Source organism: Carcharhinus amblyrhynchos, chromosome 2, assembly GCF_965287045.1.
Source record: "Carcharhinus amblyrhynchos chromosome 2, sCarAmb.v2.hapA, whole genome shotgun sequence".
Taxonomy (NCBI): Eukaryota; Metazoa; Chordata; class Chondrichthyes; order Carcharhiniformes; family Carcharhinidae; genus Carcharhinus; species Carcharhinus amblyrhynchos.
In genome coordinates, this window is record NC_137325.1 from 88,862,501 (window position 1) to 88,884,313 (window position 21,813).

General features: G+C 41.7%; 1 protein-coding gene across 13 annotated transcripts in view; it reads right to left on the reverse strand.

Annotated features, from left to right (window-relative positions):
• The window catches only part of LOC145356352 (growth factor receptor-bound protein 10-like), a 188,097-nt gene that overhangs the window by 120,957 nt on the left and 45,327 nt on the right, over positions 1–21,813 (reverse strand). For 5 of the 13 annotated variants that reach the window (XM_080209064.1, XM_080209057.1, XM_080209074.1 and 2 more), the window contains one exon: positions 8,659–8,795. The exons of 4 other annotated variants lie outside the window; for them this stretch is intronic. In XM_080209064.1, coding sequence (XP_080065190.1) covers positions 8,659–8,709 — 51 coding nt within the window. In that variant the 5' untranslated portion in view covers positions 8,710–8,795. Of the gene's footprint in view, positions 1–5,915; positions 5,960–8,658; positions 8,796–12,247; positions 12,387–21,813 lie in introns of those variants that run through there. 4 more of the 13 variants (XM_080209047.1, XM_080209032.1, XM_080209015.1 and 1 more) reach the window with 3 other exon arrangements.

Genomic DNA, 21,813 nt, shown 5'->3' on the forward strand with positions numbered 1-21,813 from the left:
TTATCTAAGTGGTGAGAAATTGCAGAGCATGAGATGCAGAGGGTCTGGGTGCCCTAGCGCATGAATCACAAAAGGCGAGTATACAGGTATAGCAAGTAATTAGGAAAGCTAATAGAACATCATTTATTGTGAGGGGAATCGATTACAAACGAAGAGAGGTTATGCTTCAGTTTTACAGGGAATTGGTGAGACCACATCTGGAATAATGTGTACAATATTGATCTCCTTATTTAAGGAAAGGCATAAATGTGTTAGCAGTTCAGAGTTTGAGACTAATACCAGGAATAGGCAGGTTGTCTCATGAGGAAAAGTTGGAGGGGTTAGGTCGGTATCCATTAGATTTTAGAAGGAGTCAGAGATAACTTGATCAAAACCTTTAAGATCGAGGGGTCTTGACAAAGTGGATGCCGAGAGGATGTTTACTTTCATCGGAAAATCTAGAATTTGGGGTCACTGCTTAAAAATAAGGGGTCGCTCACTTAAGACAGATGAAGAATTTTTTTCTGTCATAGGGTTGAGACTTTCTGGAACTCTTCCTCAAAAGGCAGTGGAAGCAGAACCTTGGAATGGTTTTAATAAGAGCTAAACAGATTTGTCATTAACCGGGTGGGGTGAAAGGTATCAGGAAGGTGGGGAGAGGGTGGGATTTTGGTAGTGACACAAATGTCAGGCTGAAGTTGCAATCAGATCAGCCATGAGCAGATCCAAGTGACCTACTCCTGCTCTAATTCGTACGTTCATATGTACCATATCCTCTGGAAAAGTTCACCATCTGCACCTCCAGATAATGTTCACTCCCTTCCGCCAGACAGCTCCCACACATGCCCACCTCCTACCACAATGCTCACCCTCTTCCCTAACAATGTACACTCCTCTCCTGACTCACCTTCGGGAATACCCAATTCCTGTCTGAGCAGTGTGTGTCAGCAATGTTGGGTGAGTCAGCATTGTCAGGGGACACGACACCTTGACGCACAAAGATAGGGGAGGGAATCTTTGTGTGGAGCTAGAGGAAACGGGCAGGTATTTACTGAGTACTCTGTGCCAGTATTCACCAAAGAGAAGGACTTGATGGATGATGAGTTTGGGGAAGGATGTGTAGATAGCTTGGGTCATGTTGAGATCAAAAAGGAGATATTGGGGTTCTTGAAAAATTAAGGTAGTCAAGTCCCCAGGGCCTGATGGGATGTACCAAAGAATACCGAGAGACGCAGATAGGGAAATTGCTGGGGCCTTGCGAGAAGTCTATGCATCCTCACTGGCTGCAGGGAGATCCCATCGGAGAACAGCCAATGTTGTTCCTTTGTTTAAGAAAGGTAGGAAGAATAATCCAGGCAATTATAGGTCAGTGTGCCTTAAGTCAGTGATGGGGAAATTATTGGAGAGGACTCTTCGAGACAGGATTTACTCCCACTTGGAAATAAGTGGACACATTAGGGAGAGGCAACATGATTTTGTGAAGGGGAGGTTGTGTCTCACTAGCTTGGTTGAGTTTTGAGGGGAAATGACGAAGAATATTGATGAAAGTAGAGAAATGCATGTTGTCTACATGGACCTCAGTAAGGCTTTTGACAAGTTCCCTCATGGCAGACTGGTGCAGAAGGTGAAGTCACATGGGATCAGAGGTGAGCTGGCAAGATGGATACAGAACTGGCTTGGTCATAGAAGTAGAGATGTCGGTATCTTGTCTGCTTTCTTCTTCAGTTTACAGTATTCTGTAAACCGTGTGTGTCTTTATATGCCTTTCTCTGATCAGAACCTTCCACACACCTGATGAAGGAACACCGTTTCCAAAAGCTTGTGGGATTACTATCAAGTTAACTGGTTGGACTTAAACCTGGTATTGTGAGACTTCTTACTCAGTCATAGAAGACAGAGTAGCAGTGGAAGGGTGCATTGCTGAATGGAGGGCTGTGACTATGGGTGTTCCTTAGGGATCAGTGCTAGGACCTTTGCTGTTTGTAATATATGATTTGGAGGAAAATGTAACTGGTTTGATTAGTAAGTTTGCGGATGACACAAAGGTTAGTGGAATTGCGGGTTGCGATGAGGACCATCAGCAGATACAGAAGGATATAGATCAGTTGGAGACTTGGGCAAAGAGATGACGATGGAGTTTAATTCAGACAAATGTGAGGTAATGCATTTTGGAAGATAGCAGAAGGATCTGGGTGTACAAGTACACAGGTGGAGAAGGTGATCAAGGAGGTATACGGAATGCTTGCTTTCATTGGCTGGGCATTGAGTTTAAAAATTGGCAAGCCATGTTACTGCTTTATAGAACCTTAGTTTAGGTCACACTTGGAACAGTGTTCAATTCCGTTCACCACACTACCAGAAGGATGTGGAGGCTTTGGCAAGAGTACAGAAAAGATTTACCGGGATGTTGCCTGCTATGGAGGGCATTAGCTATGAGACAATGGAGAAACTTGGTTTATTCTCACTGGAATGATGGAGTTTGAGGGGCAACCTGATAGAAGTCTACAAGATTATGAAGGGCATGGACATAATGGATAGTCAGAAGCTTGGATCCATCGTGGATGAGTTAACTTCTAGGGGACACAACTTTAAGGTGCAAGGGACAAGATTTAAAAGGAGATGTACGAGGCAAATTATCTTACACAAAGGGCGGTGGATGCCTAGAACTCACTGCCGGGGGAGGTAGTGGAAGCAGATACGATAATGACTTTTAAGGGGTGGCTTCACAAATATAAGAATAGGAAGGGAATAGAGAGATATGGTCCCCGGAAGGGTAGGGGGCTTTAGTTCAGACGACACAGGCTTCGAGGACCAAAGGGTCTGTTCCTGTGCTGTCAGTTTCTTTATCCAGAATCCTGCAGCTGTTCTCTGCTTTATTTTTCCTGTCAAAGTGCAACTTTTTGCTTGCATTGTACTCCACCTGCCAGGTTGCCCATTCACTCAACTTATCTATATCTGTCTGCAACCTTGTGTTCTTTACAAGATACATTTCTCTCTATCAACGGGTCATCTACAAACTTAGGTACGAGGCCTTCATTCCCCTCAACTAAGTCATTGATACAAATTGTAAAACGTTAAGGCTGCAGTACAGGCTCTGTGGGACTCCAAGTGTCATATCCTACCAATCAGAAAAAAAGATTAATTTATGCATACTCTGACAGCCAGTCAATTTTCTATCAATGCCAATATGTTACCGCCCTACAGGATGAGCTTATATTTTCCACAAAAATATTTGTTATGAAACCTTATCAAGTGCCTTCTGGAATTCTCAGTTCAGCACATTTTCAGGCTCCCCTTTATCCACAGCACATTACTCCAGAACTCCAATAACATAAGCTTCCTGATTCTCACTGGTTACCTCGAGTTTCTCCAAGTGCCCAGCTGTAACCTCAGTGATCAATTCTAACACCTCCCCCCACAAACTAACTAGCCTATGGTTTCCTGTCTCCCTCCCTCGAATAGAGGGATTATATTTGCTGATTTCAAGTGTTAGAAAATTATCACCACATCCAATACCTCATTAGTCACCATTTTAAACAAAAGGGATAGGGCTTTGCTGGAATTATGTTTGCCACTTCAGTTCTCGACTCTACTTGTCACCGGATCTGGAAGATGCAAAAGCTCAGACGTAAAATCGTAAGTGGGCAGTTACAATCACAGACAGCAGCAGGCACACTTGTTTCTTCACTGACAGGAAGTCTGGGTCAGTGTGTTTTCAATGGCGCATGAGGGAAAGTGAAGACGATCAGCTGTGGTAGCACTGAATGATGGAACAGGCCCATGGTGCCATATTGCCTACTCCTGCTCTCATTTCTAATACTACCATAGTTTTTATGGAGTCCTGAATCTCCATTCAAGAAACTCAGTTAGAAGGCATGCCTGCAACACCCAGAATGCCTCTTGATAAAGAACTACAATATTAACAGTTCACAGAATATGCTAGAGAATTGCCAGAGAATTAATGGCATGCTAATTTGACAGGTTCTATAACTGTGTTCTCTGTATGTGTAAATACTGTGGTTACAAGAGCAGATCAGAAGCTCAGAATTATGTGGCAAGCAACATTCGCTGGCTTCCCCAAAAACTGCCCACCCGCTACAAGGCAGAAGTCAGGAAGGAGATATAATACTCTCCACTTGCCTGAGTGTGCGTAGCTCCAACAATACTTCTGAAGCTGAACATCATCCAGGACAAAGCAGCCCACTTGATCAGCACTCCCTCCACCACCCTCATCATTCACTTCCAAGACCATGAAAGCACAGTGGCAGCAGTGTGTACGATCTATAAAATGCACTGCAGCAACTCACCAACACCTTCCAAACTCAAACCTCTTCCATGTAGAAGGACAGGGGCAGCAAATGCATGGAAATGCCACCACCTGCAAGTTCCCCTCCAAGACACAGACCATCCTGACATGGTACTATATTGCCATTTCTTCCTGTCTCTGGATCAAAATCCTGGAAATCCCTTTCTAACAGCACAGTAGGTGTAATGCATGGACTGCAGCAGTGCAAAAAGACAGCTTGCCACTGACTTCTCAAGAGTGATTTGGTAGTTATTTTAATACCAACCAAATAAACTAACTCAAATTAACTTAGGGGAGCAATAAATGCGAGGAAGTTGATCCATTGAGCTTGCTGTGGCATTCAATACGGCTACAGTGAATCTGATTGTCACCTTGACTACACTTCCAAGCCTCAATTCCTTTTTTTAATCAAAATCCATTTAAGTTAGCATTGATCATATTCAATGACCCAGTCTCCAAAGCTTTATCGGAAAGAGTATTTCAAAGACTAATGACTCCCAGAAAATATTCCTCTCACGTGTATCTTAAATGGGAGATGATTCGCCCTGAAGCTGTGGCCCCTAACTCTAGAGTTCCTCTCAGAGGAAACATCTTTATCGTCCACCCTGCCAAACCCTCTCAGAATCCTGTGTTTCAGTATTACCCTTCATTTTTTCTAAACAATGAGTTTCAACCCAACTTTTCCTCAAAAGACTATCCCTTCATCCCAAAAATCAGTGGATAGACCCTTCTCTGAACTGCTTCCAATGCATGCATATACTTCAACTAAGCCTGTAAGCAGTTTCACCAATGCCCTGTGCATCACCATATCCCTGATTTCATACCTTATGTTTCCATTTATAAACTCTGGATATAGTTTGCCTTTTAAAACACTTTCACAAACTGCTCAGTTACTCAAGATTTTAGGCACATTTGCCCATACACTTCTGTGCTCCTGCACTCCCTTTAAAACTGTATCATTGATTTAATATTGCTTCTCTTGATATAGTCTATCAAATCTCATTGCTCCACACTTCTCTACATTTCCTTTGCCATGTCTGCCCAATCCACCAGCCTGTTCATGCTCTCTTGAACTCTATCAGTATCCTCTCCACAGCACACAATACATTCAAGTTTTGCATCATCTGAAAATTCTGAAATAGTGCCCTGCACACAGGTCAGCATGATTAATATACATCAAAAGAAGCAGTGATAGGACCAACTCCTATATACATTCCCCTAGTGCAAGAGACAACCATAACTACCAGTGTTTCCCATCACTTAGTCACTTTTGTATATAGGTCATCTTTATCCCTCTAACTCCAATGGCTTCAAAATTGTTGCCAAACCTTTTATTTACCTTTTATTCATCAAACCTAATGTTGCCTAATTAAAATCTCAATCAAGTTAAAAATGATTTGCTTTCTAACAAATCAGTGGCTTGCCTTAATTTATTCACCCTTGTCCAAGTGACTGTTAATTTCATCTCAAATTATTGATTCCAACCAATTATCATTTCCCAAAGGTTAAACTTGTCATTTGCTTGCTTTATCCTTGCATACATTTTTGAACAAGCGCCAAAGTTCTCCAGCCTTCTGGTACCACACATATCCAAGAACAATTGGAAGGTTGTGGCCTCTGCAATTGCTACCTTTATTCCTCCAGCATCGTAGGATGCATCCCATCTTGTCCTGGTGATTATCAACTTTAAATGCAGCCAGTCAATTTTTAGCCCATCCAGGATCTCAACTACTTCCTCCTTCACTATGACATTGGCAGCATCTTCCTCCTTGATAAAGAAAGATACAAAGTACTAATTTGAAGTACTCAACCATGCCTTCTGCCTCCAGCTGTCGTTCCTCTTCTCAGTTCTGATCAGCTCAACTTATCTTACTATGATTTTACTATTTATATACCTGTAGGAGACTTTTAGATTTCCTTTTGCGCTGGTAGTCAGTTTCTTCCCACATTCTCCCTTTCCTATCTTTATTTCCTTTATTACTTAGCCTCTAAACTTTCTAGAATCAGTATGCTTCTCACATGCATTACCATGACGTGTGTCATATGCATATGCAGCTTCTTCTGTTTTATTTTACTATTTTGTAAACTCGGAAACTCTGGCTTTGCTGGCTCTACTTTTCTCCCTTCTGGGAATGTAACTTCGCTTATACCCGAATCTCTCATAGCAAGGGTTTGGAAAAGTTCCATGCAAGCAGTGACGTTGATTTTTTTTTGGCAACCTTATTGAAGGTAATCTCAGTAATTGCATGATCTTTCTCCAACTGGAGTCAAGATTGAATAATCCAATGTTTTGATTTTTCGTGCAGATATATGCTCAATAATCGCTAATAATGATGGAAGAGAGGCTCTGATTTGTTGAATATAACTCAGGAAAAATGAAATTTTTTTCTCATTGGCCTGGGCAACGAGTGCACATTAAAACTTTGACAAAAGTTGAATTTCAAAATAACATACAGCAATGCCAAAAGTTAGTGATTTAAATTTTACAATGACAACAATCAGCACACCAGAGGGCACTCTTGTTTCTAAGGTTTCCCTCAAAATTATAGAATTAACACTAGAATGTTTTGTAATGGTACAGTAAATTGAAGGTCTTTTTCCTTGATATTTTGCCACAGCAACAAGGCATTAACTGACATTTAGCTTATTTGTTCAGTTTTAATTTTAGCACAATATAAATTAAATTTATATATAAAAAAATATATATACACATACACAAACAAAAGAAAATAGATCAGCAACCATGACTTAATTAACAAACATCCTGGAAACTTAATCCTTCAGATCAGAGATGAAATGCATTTTGGATGCATTCCACTGTACATTCAATATGTATATACCTCCAGAGATTAATTGATAGATAAATAGGAACATGAGTAGTCCATGCAGCTCCTCAAGGTCTTTTTCTGCACCTCCACTCTTACCTGCATTGGTTTCATATCCCTTAAAAACCTTTGGCTAGAAAAATCTATTCATACCAGATCTCAAATTAATTGAGCTAGCATCTTCTGCTTTTTGCGAAACTGCTTCACACTTCTATCACCGTGTGAAGTAGTGTTTCCTAACCTCTCTCCTGAATAGATTGGTGATTTTAAGATCATGTCCACTTGCCCTGAACACCACTTCCCTTTCCAATCAGTGTTGATGGTTATTTTCAGTTTTTAGATGTTCTTCTATTACATCTTTGAGGAATTATCATCATCTTTTCTACCACCAACATTAAGCTAATTGATCTATATTTTCCTAAGACTTAGTCCATCTCCCTTTCATGTACAAGGACCACATTCACTCTCCATCCAAACTTCTTTTAACAAACAAGGATGCAATCCACCTGGATCTGGAATATTATTTGCTTCAGATACAATTTATTAATCAATTATCGTCCTACTTTCTACCTTAATTATCTTTATATCTTCTATCCACATCCACCATGTTAATCTCCCTATTAAATAATTATTCCACCTTAGTAGTTAATATTTCTGTCATTGTTCCTTTACTGGCAAGGTTAGCAATCATGTCTGTATCTTAACTCCAATTACCTGCCTTGCCTCCACATCTCCAAAACTTTTGGTTAGAAAAATCTATTCATATCAGACCTCAAATTAATTGAGCTAGCATATTTGTGGTCTCAACCCTGTTTTGATTTTCATTGCTGTGTCCATGCAATACATTTTTTATAATTTTGTGATAATTTAGTTACTTCTGTTCACTTTCCTAATTGTTTATTTGTCCTCTGAAAATATTTATATTCATACTCCTACCACATTGTCTATGGATTTGATGTATGGGTTTTCTTTTGGTTTCAGTTTTACTGTATTTCTTTATTCAATCATGGTGTGCCTTAACTGGCTAGTTTGTTCTCGCTTCTTTGGATCCCTCCCTCCAAGATGCTACCATTGTTTTAGATGTTTCCCACCTGTTCTTATGTCTATTTGTTCCTATTTTCCAGTTTAGTTTTCAACTTTTTTCCAATTTATTACTGTAAACTATATTTTCTCAATTGTGTTGTGACCACAATTGTCAACATGTTTCCCTAAACTTCTATTTTCTGGTTCAAATTTTAGAGCTATACTGAAATACTATATAGCAGGTTGGGCAGCACACCTTCAAAACAGTTTCACTGAAGTTAATTCAACTAAGAAATGATCAGGATAAATTTTGAGTTCAAGTGTTTCAAGTTATTAAGAAAATTGCAGAGCTTCTCTTGAAATCAAAGCTTCAGTGATCTTTCAAGCACAGGAACTCTGCTTTCCTTCATAGTAGCTTTGGTGATGACCAAGAATTAACAGATCTAAGATTAGTTAGCCACTGGCTATGATTATTATATATACATTCATTAGTTAAAATGACAAATGCAGTAATAATTGCCCAACCTGATAGTAGGGATGGTGTAGAAAAGAGTCTGGGCAGCCGGCCAAAGCCATGTTGATTTTTCTCTTCAACTAAGAATATTCCACATAAATGGCATCCACGTCTTAAAGCTCTATTGAGAATAATCCGGCAATTTCAGCTGCAGAAACAGACAACACTGAGTGAATTCCAAATTCTTTACTGCACTAATTGACGACAAGGATAGGTAACCTCTGACCATGCAGCTGGTTCAAAGGACACCATCTCCTTATCTGTGCTGAATACAATATGATCAGGATGAAAGTGTTGAAATTTTTGTTCAAGGAACAGCTACTCCTACAAACCAGGGAAATCATTTCATGCAGGCACTCAGCAGGCATCCTAATTGAGACATACGAATGTTTATGCAACTCTTGAATTCAATGTAAAGTATATCAATCAGAAGGACCTCAAACACATCAACGGAATCATTCCGAAAGCAGGACAGGAACTTGGTCCTCAGCAGTTAGTGACTTCCTCAAAACCTAAAAATTTAAGGCCCAAATCAACATTATAATGGAAAACTAAGATGGATGATGTAGTTGCAACAATCTAGATACTATTCGGGGCTCAAATTGGTATCCTTACTTCTTGACCTAGTAATCAAAATCTTTGACACTTTGAGGGCTGTACTCTGGAGTTACCTTGTGAGGAACCCGTCAGAAGTCCCGATCCAAACAGGAATTGCCCATGAAGTTTCAACTGTTGACCTATTACTCTATATCTGGGACGCTCCAAAACTTCAATTCAAAGTCAGAGACACTCTCTCGATTCTGACCACCTCTCTGACCCAACAATCACCCCACCCACAAAGTACAACCCCACACCCAAATTACACCCAACTGGGGCTCTGCACAACTTAAAAAAGTCATTTCTGAAATGGTCTGACCAACAAACTTGTAAATTAAAAGGAGTCAACCATTCTGCCCCTCATGCCTGCTCTGCCATTCAACAAGATCCAACTGTAACCTCAACTACACTTAGTTCCCTCGATCCTTTGGCTTCCATGTCAATCATAAATCAATCCAATTTAGTCTTTAAAGTATTCAATGCCATGCCTCCTGCAAGATCGTCAAGAGAAAAAATTCTCATCTCGGCTTTAAACGTTAATTCCCCTTATTTTCAAACTATTGTATACAAGGACATCCACCTTGTCAAGATCCTCAGGATTGTGCGTGTTTCAATAAGTTTGCCTCTCATTCTTCTAAATTCCAGTAGATATTGGCACAACCTGTCCAACCTTTCCTCAAAGGATAATCCCCTCATTCCAAGAATCAGTCGAATAACCTTTTATGAACTGTTTCTAATGCAATAGTGTCCTTTCTTAAGTAAAGAGATGAAAACTGGATGCTGTACTCTAGCAATGGTCCCAACAATACCCCAAGGTCACCCAAAACGTTGCCGTCGATGTCTGAACTCCAGAAAATCCACTCCCCTATCATTCGGTGCCTTATCATCTTTATTGGTTCTTGGTCAACCAGCAACTCGATTTTAAAACTTTCATCCTTGTTTTCAAATCCCTCCATGATTTCGCCCACCTCTAATTTCCCCAACCCTACAAACCATAGAAAGCTGGTTAGCAGACAAGAAGCAAGAGTTGGAATAAATGTGTCTTTTTCCGACTGGCAGGCAGCGGCCAGTGGGCTACCACAGGGATCAACGCTAGGACTTCAACTGTTCACATTATATATTAATGATTTGGACAAGGGAACTAAATGTATTTTCTCCAAATTTGGATGGGAGGGGGAGTTATGAGGGGGATGTAGAGATGTTTCAGTGTGATTTGGTTAGGCTAAGTGAGTGAACATATGCATGGCAGATGCAGTGATATGTGGACAAATATGAAGTTATCTACTTCAATAGCACAAGTCGAAAGCTTATTATTATACAAATGAGTGAAAATTGAGAAAGATGAATACTCAGCGAGACTTCATGCAAGAATCGCTTAAAGTAAGTGTGCAGGTGCATCGAGCAGTAAAGGCGGCAAATGGCATGTTGGCCTTCTTAGCAAGAGGATGATTTTTAGGAATTAGGATGATTTACTGCAATTGTATAGGGCATTGATAAGGCCACATTTAACGTATTTCATGCAGTTTTGATGTCCTTATCTAAGGAAGGATGTTCTTGCTAAAGAGGGAGTGCAATAAAAGTTTACCAGACCGCTATCATGTGAGTACAGACCAAGTTGGTTAGGATTATGTTTGTTGGAGTTTCGAAGAGTGATGGGGATTTCATAGAAACTTATAAAATTCTAACAGGATTAGACAGGGGAGATTCAGAATGTTGCAGAAGGTGGGGGAGTCCAGAATTTGGGGGGGGGGGGGGGCACAGTTTGAGGATAATTTTAGAACAGCGTTGCGGAGTAATTTCCTCACCCAGAGTGGTGAATCTATCAAATTCGTTACCACAGAAAATAGTTGAGGCTAAAACATTGAGAGATTTCAAGGAGGAATTACACACAGCTCTTCAGGTTAAAGGGATCAAGGGGTGGGAAGGGGATTAGGGTGTTGAATTTGATAATCAGCCATGATTATCATAAATGACAGAGCAGGCTCAAAACGCCAAATGGATTACTCCTGTTTCTATTTTCTGTGTGTTTCTATCTGTCCAATGTTCCTAATACAAGGCAGCATTCAACTGAAACTGTATTTTACGCACTATAAATCTGACTGATGGTGTACAACATGCACACAATTTTATACAGACAAATTATCACTTCCAATGTTTCACAATCTGCACCTAGAAGTAAAAACAGAATTTCTGTATCTCTTTTTAAGAAAAGCAACATTAACTAGAGATGCTACCTTTAACATTCTGTGAACTAATGCCTGCAAATTATGACTGCCAACGTGCTCACCTACATTAATCTCATCTACCAGATACAAAAGGCCCGAAGCCAGAGGAACAGGAGGCCATTCAGCCCCTTTAGCCTGCTCCACCATTCAACAAAGATCATGGCTGATTCGACATTCCTCATGTCCTTTCCCAGTAGTTAGCATTGCTGCCTCTCAGCGCCAGGGGCCCGGGTTCAATTCCCGGCTTCATTGTCTATGCAGAGTCTGCACATTCTTCCCGTGTTTGTGTGGGTTTCCTTTGGGTGCTCTGGTTTCCTCCCACAGTCCGAAAGACGCGCTGGTCAGGTGCACTGGCCATGCTAAATTCTCCCTCCATGTACCGGAACAGCTGCTGGAGTGTGGGGACTAGGGGATTTTCACAGTAACTTCATTGAAGTGTTAACGTAAGCCTACTTGTGGCTCCAGTACATTAATAAAAAGTTCCCCGTCACTCCTTGATTCCCTTTCCTGCCCTTTCTCCATCACCCTTCCTTTGTTGATCAAAAATCTATCTCAGCCTTCTATATACGCAAGGGCTCTATTCCTATAGCTTCCAGTGCAAAGGAGTTCCAAAGACTAAATTCTCAAAAGAAATTCCTTCTCATCTCAGTCTTAAATTGGTGCCCCTTTATTCTGAGACAAAGTCCCCTGGTCCTACACTTTCCCACAAGGAGAAACATCCTCTCAGCATTTACCCTGTCAAGCAGCTTAAGAATCGTATACGTTTTGATGAGCTCACCTTGCATTCATCTAAATTCCAACGAGTGGAGTCCCATTGCAAGATATAGCAATGCCTCTACCCTTGGTCCATTAAGGTACATCATGAGGGGTTCCTGTACCCATTTTTAGGAATTCCATTGTTGCTTCATTTATTTACTCTGTTACAAACAATTCAATTATTCAGACTCATCCATTTTAACCGAACTGCAAATTTTCTTTTCCACTTGCTTTCCACAATTGAGGTCTGTAATGCACTGCCTACTAATGTGAAGTCTTTTTCAAAAAAAATCTCAACTTCAACAATATTGAATTCCTACTCTTCCTTTGTTTAAATCATGCATCGCCACACAACCTGCAAACTTTTGCTCTTTTAAATTTTGTGATTCAGCCTTATGAAGAAAACAAATATTTGGGTTCGTCGTATTATTCTGTGAAACAGGATTGTGGTGTATGCATGTATGCGTGTGATTAATTGAATTAAACTGAAGACAGTTGAAACGCAAGGTTTAAAACATCAAAGGGTGTAGTTTTGAAAAGCAGTCACATTTAACTGCATAAGGCTGAGTTGGAGGTTCTACAGGTAAAGGAGAGATGGGTAGGAATTTGCATTTAAGAGATTAAAAAAGGTCCGTTATGTTCAGTTATTAGATTTCCAGAGGGAGGAAAAAGGGGTTTACAACTGGGAAAATGTCATAAATAAATAAATAAGGCAAAGTCATTAAATTTTATTATACCCCAAAGTGACAGCTTTAAGGAGAACACAGAAGATATATAGGTTCTATGTGCCAACATACAGGAATCATATTAAACAGCACATCCCTTCACAAGTTTGCAGCAGATAAAGTACTGACCATATTCAACCAACCATGCTGATTAAACTCTATCAAACATTAGATGTAATTCCACAATTAGACAACACTTGTGACTGCGCTGAAACTCACATGAGCAACTAATGTAAGATTATTAGTTGGGCTCACAGTTTAACTTATATGTGTCAGAGGCTACATTTATGTACTCATGGTCTTGCCTGTTGTAAACAGAAAAGTGATTTCCACACATTGTGCTTTTTTCAACTAAAAATAAGCTTGGGGCAGCCATTCCCTGGTTCATACCCCATAGCAATGCCTTGACCAGAGTCAGCCTGCCTGGTTTTAATTTAAATGGAAGCTTGGCAGTTAGCTGTTCCCTAGTGCATTATCCATGGCAACCCCACTACAAGAGTCCAATGGCCAACCAATCAGCACCCTCTTCTCATGTCTCCTTTGAAATTTGGTGTTCTTGTAAATCTGTCCTGATGTGTGCAAGACAGAAAGCTTCAACAACACAAAAGTGAAAGTACACAAATACCACTGTTTCACCTGGAAGAAATGCTTAGGGCAGCAGTTGGTGAGGAGAGAAGAAATATGAGTGAAGGAGTTGCATCTCCTGCACTTATATGGAAATGGGGGAATGATCGAGAGGGCTTAGGTGTCATAGAGGAAACAGTCTTAAGATTTGAAGAGAAGATGCATCAGGTAGTAGCATCACACCGGATGTGGCACAATGATGATCCACTGAATAGAGAGGTGGGGTGGAAGGTGAATTCAAAAGGAACCCAAGCATGATTCTGGGAAGGGATAAACATGGACAATATCTGCTCAACCATGGTGGGGAAATTCTCCAAAGCAAAAGAAAAATAAACCATAAGTGCTGGCAGGAAGACTGCATCAACAGAACAGGATTCCTGGATTCTTTGGGAGGCGAGGAAGGAGATTGCAGAGCCTTTGGCTTTGATCTTTGGGTCCTCACTGTCCACGGGGATAGTGCCATAGGACTGGAGAGTGGTGAACATTGTTCCTCTGTTCAAGAAAGGAAATAGGAACAACCCTGGTAACTATAGACCGATCAGTCTTACTTCAGTGGTCAGTAAGTTAATGGAAAAGGTCCTGAGAAATAGGATTTATGACCATTTGGAAAGATGCAGCTTAATCTGAGATAGTCAGCACGGATTCGTGAAGGGTAAATTTTGCCTCACAAATTTGATTAATTCTCTGAGGAGGTAACTACGTGTGTGGATGAAGGTAGAGTAGTTGATGTCGTATACATCGATTTTAGTAAGGTGCTTGGTAAGGTTCCCCTTGGTCAGCTCATGAGTAAAGTAAGGAGGTACGGGATAGAGGGAAATTTGGCCAATTGGATAAGTAACTGGCTGTCTCATAGAAGACAGAGGGTGGTGGTGGATGGAAAATTTTCAGACTGGAGACCAGTTACCAGTGATGTACCACAGGAATCAGTGCTGGGTCCACTGCTATTTGTGATTTTTATCAATGACTTGGAGGAAGGGTTTGAAGGGTGGGTCTGTAAATTTGCTGATGACACCAAGATTGGTGGAGTAGTGGATGAGGTGGGGGGTTCTTGTAGGCTGCAAAGAGACAGTGATAGGATGCAGAACTGGGCTGAAAAATGGCAGATGGAGTTTAATTCTGATAAGTGCGAGGCAATTCATTTTGGTAGGATAAATTTGAATGCGGATTGCAGGGTCAAGGCAGGGTTCTGAGGAACATGGAGGAACAGAGAGATCTTGGGGTTCATATCCACAGATCTCTGAAGGTTGCCACTCAAGTGGGTAGAGCCGTGAAGAAGGTTTAGTGTGTTAGCATTTATTAACGGGGGTTTGAGTTTAAGAGCCGTGGGTTACGCTGCAACTGTACAGGGCCTTGGTGAGACCACATTTGGAATATTGTGTGCAGTTCTGGTCACCTCACTATAAGGAGGATGTGGAAGCACTGGAGAGTGCAGAGGAAATATACCAGGATGCTGCCTAGTTTGGAGGGTGGTCTTATGAGGAAAGGTTGAGGGACCCGGGGCTTTTCTCTTTAGAGCGGAGGAGGATGAGAGGCAACTTAGAGATTTATAAGATGATGAGGGGAATAAATAGAGTGAACGTGCAGAGACTATTTCCTGAGATGGATGTAGCTGTTTCTATGGGGGCATGACTATAAAGGTTCATGGTGGGAGATATAGAAGGGATGTCCGAGGAAGGTTCTTAACTCAGAGAGTGGTTGGGGTGCGGAATGGACTGCCTGCTGTGATCGTGGAGTCGGATACTTTGGGAACTTTCAAGCGGTTATTGGATAGGCACATGGAGCACACCAGAATGATAGAGAGTGGGACAGCTTGATCTTGGTTTTGGACAAAGCTTGGCACAACATCAAGGGCTGAAGGACCTGTACTGTGCTATACTGTTCTATGTTTCTATATTTTAAAATGGAAACAGAGAAACTGGGAAAACTGAATATATCCAAGTTGAACTTGCAGTAGCATTCCTAATAAATGCAACTTCAAGCAAAAATGAACCAGACTGTCCCATTGGAACCAATGTAAAAATTGTACTTGAATTCTGTAGGACCCTTCCCAAAAAAAAAACATTGAAACATAATATACCTTGCAAGTGGAAGTGTTCTAGTTCTTAAATTTCTATATTCATAGATGGAATAACTCATCTGCTCGTCTCTCCTGCAACCTCTGCCTCTCCCAATACCTGCACATGGGGCTCACCGAACCACCCACTCCAACCCCTTGGGTCGTTAGCCAACCCTCACACTCTCGCCTTTTTTGCTTACCTCTACTGAACCCTCTGAGGCTGAGGAATCTAGAGGTGAGCAGCAAGATAGGAACAGCAACATTGGAATAGAAGTAGCTTCAAGTTGCATGTCGCAGAGGTAACATACAAGCTGGACTGTTGATGAGGAGGCCCTGATAGAGTCATGCAATCCTACATCCCACCTAGCACAAATCAAGATCAAACCAAAATTCCCAATGCTAAACAACTGACCAATATCTAATCTAAATAACTCAAAACAGGCGACTTAAAAGTGAGGGCTTACTGTATCATCCTTACAGAAAACAGAGTGAGGACGATGAAATAGGTACCTGCAGACATCAGTGGGCTAATAACAAATATTGATTGATTGTCTCCGCTTTGAGGACAGGCTGAGGAGCCAGGGAAGATTGGGTAGTGTCAGAAATTGGCCAAATGAAGGGTGGAAACCAGAAACAATGCTTTATTTCACAGTGAGCACGGATACATCACAGTACCAGATTTGCGGCCGGGGGTGGTGGGGGAAGAAGAAAAAAAACAAGAAGAAGAAAGAAAAGAAAAAAGAAAAAAAGAAAAAGAAAAAGAAAAAAGGAAAAAAGGCGGCGGCGGTGGCAAAATTGGGCTGGAATAGGGGATGTTTCCCAAAAAGACAAGTATATCCAGGATTTATGCAGGTATTAAGAGCCCACTTGAGCCCTGGATTTTATTCTATAGTAAAATTAGGTGTTCAAAGTTCAGCCAAGCAGAGAAGGACAATTGTGCATCATGAGTGGTTGGGCTTCAATTTAAAGAAGCAGTGGCAAGCCCTTAGACAAGGCCAGTGAGGATAGATGCCCATGGTGTAGATTTGTGTGCAGGAAACTGGTGGATATAGATTGTAAGAGATTAGCCAAGGGGAAAAAGGGAGTCAAGATAGGAAGTAAACAGTTCAGTACAGCAGTTACAGACTGAAATGATAGGCCTACCAAGGCAGTCCTGTTTGTGGATCTTGGGAGGGGGATAGAAGCAAGTTTTTTGGAGTTGGGCTAACTTTGAAAGGATGGTTTCCAAATATAAATGATGTAAGTGGGACTAAACATTAAACCATCAGCCCTTGAGACGATGGTTTAACGTTCAGTGGTAGGGTCATGTTCCAGGAGAGTGGGAAGGAAGTGTCAGTCATTGTGCCAAATGACAGCAACATTATCTTTCTCAGCAGGTTTGATAACAATATTAGGACTGGACATGAGAACAGAATTTAGCAACTTCAGACAGAGATAATTTAGAGAGAAATCCAGACAAGCCAATGTCACATTGACAGTTTTGAAAAAGGATCAGGATGCTAATAAACTTGGGAGGGGGATCCAGGCCAAGATAAAATACTATAGGCAGATACAGAGATGACCCCTGATGACAGGAGTTGGCTCAGAGGTGAAGGCAACAGAACAGCCAAGCCACAGAACTAATCCTGGTTCATTAAGTATAGATGAACATGCCAGAAGCAGCATTAGGCATACCTAAAAATGAGGCTTCAGTGTGGCAAAGCAGGACTACATGCATGATAACAGCAGAAGCAATGCAATAAACAACTTAAGCAGCTCCAAAAGCAACAGACTGGTTTAAAGTTCTGCAGTTCTAATTTTCACAGTAACTTCATTACAGTGATGATGTAAGCCTACTTGTGACAGTAATAATCAACTTTAAAACATCCAATCAGAAATGTTGGTGGACAATTAAACAACTTGAGGCAGCTCCAAAAATATTTCCATCCTCAAATGATGGGGAAGCCAAGCACAACTGTGCAAAAGATAAGACTGAAGCATTTACCACCATCTTCAGCAAGAAGTGCTTGCTATGGGATGACCTATCTCAGCTTCCTCCTTAGGTCCCCAGCATCACTTATGTCAGATTTCAGCCAATTATGTTCATTGTGATATCAAGAAACAGCTAAAGGCACTGGAATCAGTAAAATCTACAGGGCCCTGACAACATCCTAGCGACAGCATTGAATTTTTGTGTTCCAGAATGAACTGCATCGTACCAAACTACATAGCTCAAAGCTCAGAAGAGCAAAATTACATATGTGGGAAGAAAATAACTATACTTGAGATCAAGGTAGCATTTAACAACATTGTGGCAGCAAGGAGTCCTAGTAATATTCCGTCAAACGGAATTGATTCGGGGGCGGGGGGGGGTTTGAGAAACCAAAACATACACACAAAACAAGAAGTCTGTGAAAGACAACCACCATAGCTGCAGGACACCACTGGATGAGTTCCAGGTCAAACCAACTTCAGCTGCTTCCTCAATGACTTCATCTCAATATCAGAAGTGGAGACACTGGCTGATTATTTCACAGTAAGCCAATAATGAACCAATTCTGCACCCACGTGGAGCAAGACCTGGCCAACATTGAGGCTTGGACTGATAAGTGGTAAGTAATACTAACACCACAAATGTCCAGAAATGATCAATTTCAATAAGAAGTTAACCAACTTTCCCTTGACATTCAACAGCACTACCATCACAGAATTCCCCCATCAACATATGTTTGCCATTGACCAGAAACTGAACTGGTCATAAATACTATGGCTACAAGAAAAGGTTGGGGGCTTTGAATTTTCATACAGGCCCTACAATGCAGAAGGAGGGCATTCAGCCCATTGAGTCTGCACTGACCACAATCCCAACCAGGCCCTATTCCTGTAACCCCACATATTTACCCTGCCAATCCCCTGACACCAGGGTCAATTTAGCATGGGCAATCAACCTAACCCGCACATCTCTGGACCTTGGGAGGAAACCAGGACACCCAGAAGAAACCCATGCAGACACATGGAGAATGTCACAGTCAGTGACCTGAGGCTAAAACTGAACCTGGGTCCCTGGCGCTGTGAGGCAGCAGTGCTAACCACTGTGCCACCATAGCGAGGACTTACCTCCTGACCGTTCCTGAAGTCATGAGTGTTGGGATATTTTCCATTTCCCCCATCAACACTCAAGAAGCTCAACATCATGTAGGACACACTGGCCTGCATGATTGGCACCCCATCCAGCACATTCCACAGTGATAGCAGTGTACACTACCTACAAGATGCACTGTAGCAAATTGCCAAGGCTCTGTTGACAGATGTCTAAACCCACAACCTCTATCTCTAACGGCACCAAATTGAGTGTAATGAGGGGGTTGTCCTCAGATGAAAGGTTATGTAACTAGGACCTATCCACTCTGGAAATAAAAATAAGCAGCAATCTCAGTGAAACAGAAAATTCTGAAGAAACTTCACCGATTAAACAGAGGTTGATCCCCCAGTTGGAAAATCTAGAACACCTGGAAATATGTTCAGGAGAACTTCCTTGACCTTGTGCTCTTGGTCCAACTAGGACAGAGGCAGAGGCATTGTGCAGGATTTGATGCTGGGGAATGAGATGCTCAGCGGAGCAAATGCCTACGTAGGAACACTTGTGAGAGCAACTGTCACATCATAAAGATTTTGATTAGTAATGGAAAAGAGCAAGGAACAAACTAAAGTAGAACTTATAAATTGGAAGGCAACTAATTCCAATAAAAGGAGAGTAGACCCTAGTCAGGGCAAAATATAAATACTGTAACAGAACAAGTGATTTTTGAAAACATTCAGCTACACATTAGATACATTACAACAAGTGGGAAAGTTAGGAAATCCAAAGCCAGGGCTTCATGCACAATAAAGAAGATAGAGAATATGAAGAAACAAGAAAAGGTGGTACGATGTATATGGCGGCATGAATCCTCTGGTATTCCCCCATATCAAGGGCGGGTTGAAAGATTATGGCAACCCTTCTGCTATCTTCTTCTGCTCTTCTCCACCCCCATTTCCTTTAGCGATCTACGTTACAAGCCATCGGACAGACGATTTATCCAATCTAAGCAGAGCCAGCCTTTCCAACACATCACCTTCACTGCATCAATTATCCCTACCATCCCCATTTCTACAAATATTTTCTCAATGCCCTCTTGGTATGTGATCCAGAGTTCTTGTACAGACAGATAATGGTGCAAGAGCGGTAAGAGAAGCCATTGCAAGTGATGCTGTGGCTATAAATTAGAAAACAAATGGCACAAGATTGACACCAAGATTGGGGGAACGGCAAATTGTGCGGAGGGTGTGGAGGGTCTGCAGAAGGATCTAGATAGGCTGGGCAAATGGGCCAGGAAATGGCAAATGGAATTTAATGTTGGCAAGTGTGAGGTGGTCCACTTTGGTAGGAATAATGGTAGGAAGGACTATTACTTACGGGGCGAAAAACTGCAGCAGGCGGCGGTGCAGAGGGACCTCGGGGTCCTTGTGCATGAGTCGCAAAAACCCAGCTTGCAGGTGCAGCAGGTGGTCAGGAAGGCGAATGGGATGCTGGCCTTCATAGCGAGGGGGATTGAATATAAAAGTAGGGAGGTCTTGCTGCAGCTGTATAGGGCATTGGTGAGGCCGCAGCTGGAGTACTGTGTGCAGTTTTGGGTGCCGCACCTGCGCAAAGATATTTTGGCCTTGGAGGGAGTACAGAGGAGGTTTACTAGGCTGATACCGGAGTTGAGGGGCTTGAGCTATGAGGAGAGGCTGAATAAACTAGGCTTGTACTCGTTAGAGTTTAGAAGAATGAGGGGAGATTTCATTGAGACGTATAAGATGATAAATGGGATGGATAGGATAGAGGTGGAGAGACTCTTCCCGCTCAAAAAAGACAGTAGGACTAGGGGGCACAGCCTCAAGATAAAAGGGGGGCGGTTTAGAACGGAGTTGAGGAGGAACTTCTTCACTCAAAGGGTGGTGAATCTCTGGAATTCTCTGCCTGTTGAAGTGGTGGAGGCTGCCTCGCTAAATATTTTTAAGACGCGGGTTGATGGGTTTTTGATGAGAGGGGATTAAGGGCTATGGGGAGAGGGCGGGAAAGTGGAACTGAGCAGCGACAGATCAGCCATGATCTTATTGAATGGCGGGGCAGGCTCGAAGGGCTAGATGGCCTACTCCTGCTCCTATTTCTTATGTTCTTATGTTCACATTGGCCTCAATTGAAAAAGCTGGAAGTACAAAAGTAAGGAAGTTATTGCTGCTATTATGGCATGGTCTGCTTCAGTATCTGAGGAATCGAAACAAGTGTTGAATATTGTGCAATCAGCAGCAAACGTCCCCACTCCTGATCTTATGATAGCAGGAAGGTCATTGATTAGGGACCTGAAATAGTTGGGCCGAGGCCACTAATCGAAAGAACTCTATGATGTCATGGACGTGAAATAATTGACCTTCAACCACCACAGTCACCTCCTCCAGCTCCAACTAGCCATCTTCCTTTGTTTCAGGTATGATCCCAATCAGAAGGACGTTTTCCCCCAATTCCCACTGACTCCAATTTTGATGGAGCTCCATGGTGCTACTGGCAGCCACTCTCGCGATTTTGTTAAAACATAAAATTGAAGAGGTCCGACAGGTTAAATGTTGCAAAGTGGATTCTACTGGCTGGCAAATCTAGAACTCGAGGAATTGTTTCAGGATAAAGGGGTCAGCCACTTATGATTGAGATTAGGAGTTTTTTTTTACTCAAAGAAGCTTTGTCATTCTCTGGCTGTTACAGCTGTGGACACAGTTTTTGAGTATACTTTGAGGCCAAGATCAATAGATTTTGGACTTGTGAATTTGGGTATCAGGCAACTAGTGGAATCAAGGTCAAAGATCAATGATGATCTTACTGAGTAGCGTGGAGGCACTGGCCTGTGTTGTCCACATCTGTTCATATTTATGAGCTGAGGAGAAGTTCTTTTACTTTGCACTTAAAGGGTCTGTTTTCAGAGACCAATCACACTATTTTGCAAAAAAGTAGTGCAATGTCTTTTGCACATGGAAGTTAAACAAAAACAAGATGCTTCAGATTATTTTTTCCATTTACTACATAGCTTTGAAATTTGGAGACTCACAATTTGTAATCAATAGTAAGAAATCCAAACTGTTTTCTAATTTGACAAGCATTTAAACACTATTTTAAAAGTAGCTTCC